Source organism: Dinoponera quadriceps, unplaced genomic scaffold (assembly GCF_001313825.1).
Source record: "Dinoponera quadriceps isolate SergipeBrazil2010 unplaced genomic scaffold, ASM131382v1 scaffold676, whole genome shotgun sequence".
Lineage (NCBI taxonomy): Eukaryota > Metazoa > Arthropoda > Insecta > Hymenoptera > Formicidae > Dinoponera > Dinoponera quadriceps.
The window spans coordinates 58,374-68,911 of record NW_014554818.1 but is presented as its reverse complement, the minus strand read 5'-3'; the positions used below and the strand labels follow the sequence as shown (position 1 = coordinate 68,911).

Below are 10,538 nucleotides of genomic sequence, written 5' to 3'. Positions count from 1 at the left end.
TATATATATATATATATATATAGCGATATATATATACATGCATATATATGTGCACATGTACATGCATATACATATTTTTTTTTTCTTTCGCTATTGTTACCCCGCGATATTTTTGACGGATGCGCGAACGTACTCGCCGAGGCGGTATTATTTCTACCTTATAAAACAATTCGCGCGCACACGCGCGTCCCAAGACCGCGGATTCGCGCAAATAATATCGCGCGCGCGTGAAAACGACATGTACACCATCGGCCGCGGAGACACTGTAATCGAGTCCTGAACGTACGAACGAATCGACTGAAAACGTTCGGCGCGCCTGCTATATTTGTCGCTTCATTTAATTTTCGTTGTGCGTCGACGGCGCCGCGATATTAATTACTTAAGTGGAAAGTTGTAAAATAGCACGCCGCGACACCGGACACTCGCCGTGAATCGATCTCTCACGCGCCGCGGATTTTTTTCCCTTCCCCTCTTTTTTCTCGCTATATTGGGCCGTTAATACATAATTTATGAAGTCGGAATGGTCGATAAAAAAAAAATATATGTACGTATATATTTATATTTATAATTGTCGCAACACACGCGCGTCCGCCCGCGTCGCGTATCGCGTGCATCGGTCGCGCGCATTTGATATTTTTGATTTAATTTCGTCGCATTAGCTCCACCGCGAGATATTAATTACTTAATTAGAAAGTTATCGAGCGACACACCGCCGGACGTCGCATCCGCTCCGATCTCTCTTTACTTGTTTCTTCTTTTCTTTCTTTGCATCTTGTGCACCGATAATATCAGAAAAATTCGGGCATAAAAACTGGCGGCACAGTGAACGGATATACTCGGCATTCGTAATTACGACGACGTCCAATAATAGATCGAATCGGTTTCATCGGAGCAATCGCGGATTTTCTACACGCGAGGCTCGCTCGCTCGCTCGCTCGCGCATTAATTCTTATATTACGAATGATACGGAGCAATGATCGCTCTTTTATCGCTAGGAGTCAAACGATAAACTCGCCGACGTTTATTTTCTGAATGCACGCACGACGTCTGCGGGCCCCTCGTCTCTCTCTCTCTCTCTGGCGGCGTTCAATAAAAATGGCTCATACCCAATCGGTCGCGCGATTCGCGCGACACGGAGCGCCTCTTCCAGCGGACAATTACAATCTTTGTACGATGTGTTTTCCCGCGTCCGTATCGCGCCGCATTATTTCACGCCGCACGCTGTTTCACCATCGTGGAAGTAACCCTTGCGCGCAAGTCCGTCGAGGAAAAAGCTGTTAATGCGCGCTGGCGCGAATACAACGACAAACTGTGCGTCCTCAAACCACGATTACGATCATTATGCAGGACGTATTTTCTCGCATGCCGTACCGCTATTAACATTTTGCTTCGCGCATCGTGACACCGTATCGTACTGCAACCAAACGCACCACGAAAAGGATTAAAACTTTTCCATTCGATTCTCGTGATCGCGAGAATCGACGAGGAATACGGGGATCATTGAAGATGGAGAAAAAGAGAGAGAGAGAGAGAGAGAGAGAGAGAGAGAGAGAGAGAGAGAGAGAGAGAGGGAGGGGGGAGGGAGAGAGAGAGAGTATTATTTATTATATACTCTTTCTAAGATTAATTACCTTGAAGCGTCTTAATAGAATATAAGAATTATTCTCAAAATATAATAATATTACAATCGTGATATGGGAACGGAGTAAATGAAATAAGATATAATAAGTTTAAATTTATAGAGGAAAACTAATGCGAAAAAAAGATCGGACCTGATTGTATAATCGCAAGAAAAAGGGGAGAAGGGCAGAAAGAGAGAGAGAGAGAGAGAGAGAGATAGAGAGAGAAATTTATAAAATGTTTCTAGGAAAGTTCCTCTGAAACACAGCAATAGATAATACACTACAAGTAATAGTAACATAAGATGATATTTAAAGTAAATATTTGGCTAACAGTCGATAGGTAGAATACATACAAATTCATGACTTGAAGATTGTATCATTAAATAGAAGTAAAGTTGATGTTTAGGAAAACGGCAAAGAGAGAGAGAGAGAGAGAAGGAAGGAAGAACGAGACGAACAGATGAAAGGGATACTGCGGCGATTAATATTTTACGCAATTTCCATTCCTGGCGCGCTAAAGTAGACCGCTCTCGCGAATTTGAGTCAAGGTTGAATCCCGACGCTAAAACTCCCGGCTAAAACGTGACGTTCTCTCTTTCTCTCTCCCTCTCTCACGCGGACGCGCGCACAAATATTTACAAGCTTTACAACTTGCACTTTGCGTGTAATCCGTTCGGGAGGAATCTTCGGGTAACATTGTGTCACGGTAATCGCGTGTAACGCCGGCTGCTAGTCGTCGCCCGGCGGATTACGCTCGACGACGAGGAACGACGATACGAAAACGCGCCGCATTCAACGACGCGTGTACGTTATTCCAAGAGCGAGACGCGCGCAGAGCCATTCTCCGAAAGTTCGTCGGCATCGACGAAAGTTTTCAACCGGCGGCGGTGAATCCACGGCCGTTCTTCTCGAGGCGAGAACGCAGTCTCGCGCGATCGAAGGCGCGATCGTGAGTCGTACGCACGCACACGAGCGCGTCGAATTCGTCTTTACATAATAATGGAAATAATCACACACGCTGCTGCTCCGAGCTGTACTCCGCTGCACTTTGACGACCGTTTTACGACGAGTCGTTGAGTCGCCGGCGAAACAACGATTTCTCACCGCTACGTACGTAAACCAACACACGTCGGGCAAACTCGGCGATACCGGTATCTCCGTTAACCCAGCAACCTTACCATTAAACATTCTAACTCGAATTTATCGCATAATCAAGTCGCCAATCAACTGCTTCTAATACAGAATTCATTGCTGGTTACTCATTCGCTGGGAATTAATATTAGAGCTGCAGGTGTTGTGTCGTTACGCGAACAGCCTCATCAAGAAAAGCACACGTGCGTCGAGCATTTTATAATTTAAAAAACCGATATGCCGGAATCAGTGGCTATTTGTTTGTTCTTAACGGAAGCCGAAGATACCCCCCGATGGTTCTGGAAATGCCGATGTGGTATTACGTATGCTCTTTCAAGTTGAATGAATAAAAGTGTCATTAATTGAATCGGCGAAAGAACATTCCAGGAATAATCGGTGAGTAATTGCTAATTTTTAACGGAAACTTTTCCACTTAGCTCTTTTGTCTGACACTCCGTTGATTTCGGCCAGTGAAAGATTCGCTGCAAATTGCTGTTACGCGTCCCATAGCAGAAATATATGTACATATCGTATATGCATCCAACCATATATCGTATTTGACGTAGTTCATACGGTAGAAGACTCAAGAGGCAGAAGTTTCGTATTCGCGTCCCGTCAGAATAAATGTTTTTTTTTCAAATACGATATAAATTAATTCAATTAAACATAATAGAGAATATTCCCGGTAAAATTATTGACAACACGCGAGAACGTGATTAAAATAGTAAAATAGAAGTAACAAATAATATCTTCTTCCGCTGTTTCCGCAGCGAGATTTCTCCAATGGAAACGGTTGTCTCTATTAACAGACTTTGCTGCGAAATCTTACTGATTTGTGATGTTATACTCAATTATAATCACTAACAACTATTGACCGCTTCTTAGTGATAATGTACACCGATTGCACTTTAGAGAACACGAACGTAAAAGTAATCAAAAACAGGAAATTTAAAGTAGCACTCACATCGACGTTGATTGTGATATCATCATGAAACAATGTAGTTCTCGAAATGTGTAAAAAGAGAAGATTATCGCTCTCCAAATAAGATGAAAGATTACAAGATACGACCGCGGGTAATGAAGACTCTACGGCGGCGCAAAGTCTATTTAAACAATTAGTTGCTCGCGCAAACTTCGCGTCAAAACGATCCCTGGAATTAACCACTCTCAAAAGGCACTACTTTGTAACTAATTGCTCGTCATTTTCGTTTAAAGTGCGACCGAATATTGTAGTTTCGTTTGAGAAGGGAAATTTCTGCAGGAGGGGGGGGGGGAAGAAGGTTAGGTTAACGGAGGTCGTATACCGGCGATGCCTCGTCGCGATTACGATCGGCGCTGTTAACAACGCGATACCGGTTATATCGCGGCAATTGAGGTATATTCGCGCGATCATTAAGACAATATAATAATTATTATATAGCCAGTGTGCGGCGGTGCGACGCGATTTATCTGATCCGGTCGAAGCTTTTCCCGACGTCAACGGCGCGATTTATCCGCACGTTGCAACGCTCGACGTATGCCGTCGAGTTTCGCGCCCCGATCTCCGTCGTAAACTAAATGTGTCGCATTGTCTTCCGCCGTGGCTGTGTGGAAAAAAAATGCACACACGCCTCGATAAGAGACTCGCGTTTCACGTGCATTACGAGTGGATTGGGATAACAGGCACCGCGCGATTATCCGCTCCCGAGACGCGAATGTTAAAAAAAAAGAAAAGAAAATATCGTCCTGATTGGAAAATTGCAATCTCTCGACATGTCGAAAATCAAACGAAATCGACGAGACCCGTTCGAACGTGAGGAACTCTTGCCGAGAATCCCGTGGTAACAGCTGAAATTCGGAGCGAGCCGAGAATCCGGAGTCCTGCGGAGTGATAAGCAAGCCGGTCTGACGCGGCCCGACACGTGCTAAATTTTGCATCGGCATTCTTATCAGAGCGGCACATCTAAATAAGAAATCCGTCCCTTTCCAGCGCAACGCGCGCCGAGTTTCCCCCGCCGCGAGTGACCGCACGCGAAAGTGCCTCGTCGCGTCTCTCTCCCCGGGAGAGACACGACTGCGCCTTTCGGACAGGGTGTGTTTACGAGTGCGACTTATCGAACGACGGAATTCGCGGGGACTCGATTAACCTTCGCGACTCGACGAGCCTCGGCGAGTGTTCTTTCGCAATGGCTGAAATGAAAAGAGTGCCACTGTGCCTCCATTTTCCAAGTACCCGTTAAAACGGAGAAATAAAAAGACTTAGTACCCTTGCGTTTCGCGGCGAAAGTGTCTCAGCCGGTCGATACTACGACCCGAGTCGAAATTTTGGCTCTATGTTGAACCTTTAATTCTGCGACATAGTAGGAGCTAAGATAGTAAATTAGGTTCAATATCAATTCTAATAATATAATATAACCCCTACTTTTTGACCCTGATGGTGTCTTAAATTTCCGTTTTCGCTGTTTTAGCGTTAAAATAAGATGATGGAGGTAGTGTTAAATCTCAATTTGTGGAATTAAAGGTTCAAGAGAGAAGTTAAACAATATCGATATCGCTAAAGTAGGGTTTTATTAGTCTATAGGCCGTCTAAGTAGGCGCAAACTATCCTTAAGAGCGTTAGCATCAAAATTTCGACTCGGGTATACGCAAAAAATTTTCGACCATTTTCGTAAAAAATCCCACACGGAGGAAGGAGATTGGTTGAATTAACGTGACGATGAACGAACCGAAATACGTTTCGGTTGAAGGAAACGGAAATTTTGGTTATTACAAACGAAATTTGATTTCCAGTCAGAAATTCTCCTTCCTTCGGCGAAAACGCGTTCGGTTCGTTCATTGTCATGTTAATTCAACTAGTCTTTTTGCTCTGTGCAGGACTGACAAAATTTCAAATTTTTTTGATAAGTCCATGCCAGTGGTGAAAACCGGTATTTTCCGGGAAAAACCAGCAAAAACTTTTTTATTAAAAACGATAAAATAAATAGGACATTTTTTTTACCGATATTCTAATTCGCAGGCAGCCCGAGGCACTTTATTGTCCTAGCTATGATCCTGTGCGCAAGAATCCGCACGTAAAACAAATGAAAAGCGCGCGATTATATGTTCATGCCTCCTTTGAATTTTTCCATGCAGCTGTATTAAAGTGATTATTGTACATTTATCATTTACTGATGAAGTAGTTACTTAACACGAGTAACTTGAAAGATGCATTAAGAGGAACGCAAAGGCGTGAACTTGCTTCCTGTATTCTGTTCTGTTGCTAACGTCAATAAACAAAAATATATTGCTTAGTAAGTGCAAAGATTCACAACTAACACAGCATCTTCAAAAGTGTAATAAGGTTAAAACATAAACGCGAATCAGATCTACGTTGGTTACAAGTTTTTAATCGCGTTACGATTGTTTTTCTTATTAAACTATAAATTAAATTAAATATTTGGTGATATTTATATCTCTAAATTTTTTGCTTGAAACATTATTTCACATTTCAATTTGAATTAAAGGAGACTTTATCGTTACATTTCGATTTTCTTTAAATCATAGCGATTAATATGATCTACCAATTGGAGCGAAAAATACTTTTTCGCATAAAGTTGCATAAATATGTAGTTTAGTGCTACACATTAGGCTTCTTTCTGTAGTTTTTGCCAGTTTGTTTCGCTGAATAAACTCCGGGACAATAAAAACCGGAATTTACCATGGCTTTTTTCACTCACTGGAATTTTCCGATCGACTCGGAAAGATTCTCGATGATTTTCGAATCTTTTAAAACTGGGCGAATAAAAGAGGAACGAACAGCGAATGCAGATTTTTGTTGTCACAATTTGAAAAATGTGTGCACCACAACAAACCCGAAACGGAACGTTTCCGGCGAATTTTCTCGCAAGGTGGTTCATCGGAGGAAGTTCACGCGCGTTTAAACGCGAATACATTGATATTACGCATTCGCTGTTCGCCCATTGTTCGTTCACTCGGTGTACACCCGCCTTAAAAGGACGAACCGATTCGATTTTGACGGAGATCACTCAGCATTTGGACGGAATTGGGGAGTTTCGCGTGTCTCTTGGCCCTTCTCGCGCTCGTAAAAAGGAGAGAAGAGGAAGAGGAAAAGATCGCGGAGGAGGAGGAACAACTGAAATATCTCCAGCATCGGGAGCGACAGTTCGCACAGACGCGGCGCTGTAAAACACGAATTTCGACTCGTAAAAACGGCGAATCGACGATCGCAGAGGAGCGGATTCCGTCGCGATTGCGTCGGGCAGGAATCGGCTGCGAGAGAGCGCGCGCGGTCCCCGTCATCATCGACTTTCCTCCGCCGTCGTCATTCGCCCTCGGCTAGAGTCGAGGCTGCGGCGGGACGCGATCGCCGGCGTTGTGTTTCTCGGTCACAAAGAGCACGATCACGAGAGTCCTCGGCCGACGACGCTCACCTTGACCAGCGAGCCTCGATCGGGCCGGTGCGTCGGCTGCGAGCCTCGGCGCGCGGCGTGACGAGTGACCGATTCGAAGGAACGCCGCTGTCGGGATTCGACGTCGGGGAAAATCTCGACTCGCGCGATTAGCATTCTTCCGTGAGCGCGTTCGAATCATTGCTACGATTCTTCCCTGCAGGAGCCGGACGGAGCGCAGATCGTTCCGCGTTTTTCAACGGGATTGGAGGGAGTCTCGCGTTTCTCTCAGACGTTCTTGTGATTTTAGCAAAGAGAGAGAGAGAGAGAGGGTATAAAAAGAGATCGAAACGAGACGCGCGCGCGAAACATTCTTCTGCGTAAGAGGCGAGACTGGGAGTCCCCCCTTTCCCCCCGGTCGGTGGGGGAGTATCTCGAAAATAGGTAATAAAACGTTTTCGTTCGTTCGATCTCTTAAGCGGCGGAACTTCTTTAAAAGAAGTTTCATCCGGGAGTTAGTCCCCGAGATATTCGGAGTTGAATGCGAAACAGTCGAGGGGAACGGACGGCAATTCGTATCGAATTCTCGCTGAGGCGAAGCCGATCCGCTCGGCCGGTGGATGTGGAAAAGTGCGGGAAGTTCGGGTGTTGCTTCATCGCGGAATTATTACATTTCCCCGCGGAATTATAATCCCAGTGCAGAAAATGCAAAGGCGCGTCCACGTTCTCGCGCGCGCGCGAGATCAGAGAGTGCGTAACCGACGCACGAGAGCAGGGAGATCCGAAAATGCTTATCGCTCCCGCGCGTTTCGTCATTTGGCGCTTTCGATAATTCGAGGACCAATTAGATGACCCAAACGACGCAGCAGATATGTTACGCGATTATGTTTTGCGAAAATCGTCACGCAACTCTCTCTCTCTCTCTCTCTTTCTCGCCCCTCTCTCTCCGCACTCCTCGCCGCCTCGTTCGAGAAAGAGAGACAGAAAGAAAGCGATACACGAGAGACGCTGTCTCCTATGTCGACACATTTCGAGAAGAATGAACAAACCGTACGAGCACTCCGATCGCGTATACCTAAACAATAAGTCACATTTCCAGCAGCACTCCGTCTCATATTCGGATCACACGCGCGGGGCTATTCGTCAACGTGTGTGTGTAATAAACTCCTCCTGGTCCACGACAGTATTGCATTAATAAATTCTTCTTCTCTTATACGCGCGCTCCATAATGGAGAGATTTAATCGTCCCGAGAGATCCAATTTTACGATTAGCTCCTATAAGCACGGCGATTACTGTCGTAGCGGCTGGAACTACTTAATTACTAGTCTCGCGCTTATCTTGAATTAGTTTCCCGATTTTTCTTCCGTTCGACTCGCTCTCTCGCGCGAGCGCGAGATCGCGAGCGTAGGCACCGCAATAGCTCGGGAGAATCACAGGCGACTGGTTTCTTACCCGCGTCCTCGCCTATCGTTGTGTCTAATTCATGCTTTTGCTGTGTTATTTTGCGTTCTCCGCGCTAAGGGGGATCTCTGGTAAATATATAATATACTTCTCCTCTCTTTCTCTCTCTTGCGCGTCTCTCCCCCCTCGCACGCTACTCTCGCTGTTTTCGCCTAGTGCAACCGCGCGGACACGCGACTCTTCTGTCTCCCTCCCTCCCTCTGTCTATCTCTCTCTCTCTCTCGGTCTTTCGCGAAGAGTTTCGTATAGGTGCACCGCGCACGGTGACCGACGGCCAGCCAACGTTCTCCGTTTACCCTTGATACCCCGCTCAACCTCCACGCCTCTTCAATCCACCGTCTCTCTCTCTCTCTCTCTCTCTTTCCCTCGCCCAACGTTAAACACTGTCCTCGCCAATCAAGCCTCGTCGGGCTCGACCGCAGACACACGCGAGTTTCGTACGGGACACGTGTCTAGCCAGCGGCGCGTTGTTAATCGCAGTCGGAAGAGCACAGTTCTGCCAGTAGTCGCCGACGCGTTATAGTCCGCCCGATGCGTCTCGGTATGCATACGTGCACACGCGTTGGGGGCCAGGAGGAGGGGACGCGGGATCAGACGGAGAGTGGAAAAAAGAGGGAAAGGGATAGATAGAAAGAATGCGAGAGAGAGAGCAGGGATCGGAAGCGGTATAATTTCGACGGGCGATTCGATTCTCCGCGCGCCGCACGGACACAGCGTGGCTGTGTCACGTGTTCGCCAATTGTCAGGAATGAGGAGGAGGCGTGCGTTATCGCGCGTTATCCTCGGCACGCGGAGATCGTACCGGTTTCCCGATTCCTCGGCGTCGGAGAGTCCGGAGGAGCGGCGTGAGAGCGCCGGGGAAAGGGGAGGGGGGGGGGAGGAGAGCGGGAAAATTCGAAACCGCGCGCGTACCCGGCGGCACACACGCGGCGCGCACGATGACGCCGCCGTTTTGGCAAAACGCGAGCGCACAGGTGGCTGGTTACCGCCGGCGCCTGTCGCACGGGGGATATAAAGTTCGCGGGAGGGCGAGACAAGGGACAACGGGGGCAAAGGGGTGCGCGATTAGGCGATACGAAAGCGAAGCGCGCTCGCCGGCAAATCCGGCGCGCATCCACGATCGTCGTCGTCGTCGCGGATGCTCTCGGGGATGCGGCGAGCGCGCGGGTATGCGGCTGCTGGTACTCACCGGAGTTGTAATATTCCTTAAAGTAGCGCGTCGCCGCGCGCTGGACGATCGAGTAATACAAGTTCACGTACGACGTCGACTGGTTCTGCGCCGAGAGCGCCATTTACACTGTATTATCTCCGCGCGCGGGTCACCGTGTATGCATATAAATATATCGTACGTGTGGATTTCACGCGCGCGTACGCGGACACGGCGCGCGTGTGGTGTATAGTAGATATAGTGAGCGCGGCACGGCAACGTGCGAGCGCGCGGCGCCCGTCTCGTCGGCTTCTTCTTCCTCCACTTCCTACGTCTACCGCGCGGCGACGATGCGTCCTCCGCCTTCTCCTCCTCCCGCTGCTTCTTCTTCTTCTCTTCTTCCTCTTCTTCGTCTTCCTCTTCTTCCTCCTGCTGCTCTTGTTCCTCCTCCTCCACCTCCACCTCCTCCACGTCGGCCTCCTCCTCTAGGTCCGCGGCCGTGAAACTTTTCTTATCGTTCGCGCGCCGTCCCTCGTGCGTTCCCGTACGGCCTTCAAGCAGCAGCGAGACGGTCTCGCATGCCGGAAAGCGGCCCGCGACTTTAATCCTCGCCACGCTCGCTTTCGGGTTACCCGCGCCGGTAGACACAATCTCGGTAGACTCGGCCTGAGCCCCCCCGAGTAACTCGCCAAGACCGAGACACTGGCGAGCGCTGCAGCGTTGCCACACTTCCGTCGCCGCGGTACCGCGCGACCAGAGTGGGGATTTCTGGACTGGTTCGGGTTTGGGATGGTTGGAGCGTCGGGAGA

General features: G+C 48.0%; 1 protein-coding gene across 1 annotated transcript in view; it reads right to left on the bottom strand.

Moving 5' to 3' along the window:
• Positions 1 to 10,145, bottom strand: part of LOC106742116 (myeloid zinc finger 1-like) — a 27,050-nt gene extending 16,905 nt beyond the window's left edge. The window contains exon 1 of the mRNA XM_014614755.1: positions 9,772 to 10,145. Coding sequence (XP_014470241.1) covers positions 9,772 to 9,874 — 103 coding nt within the window. The 5' untranslated portion in view covers positions 9,875 to 10,145. The remainder of the gene's footprint in view (positions 1 to 9,771) is intronic.
• Between the last annotated feature and the right edge of the window lie 393 nt (positions 10,146 to 10,538).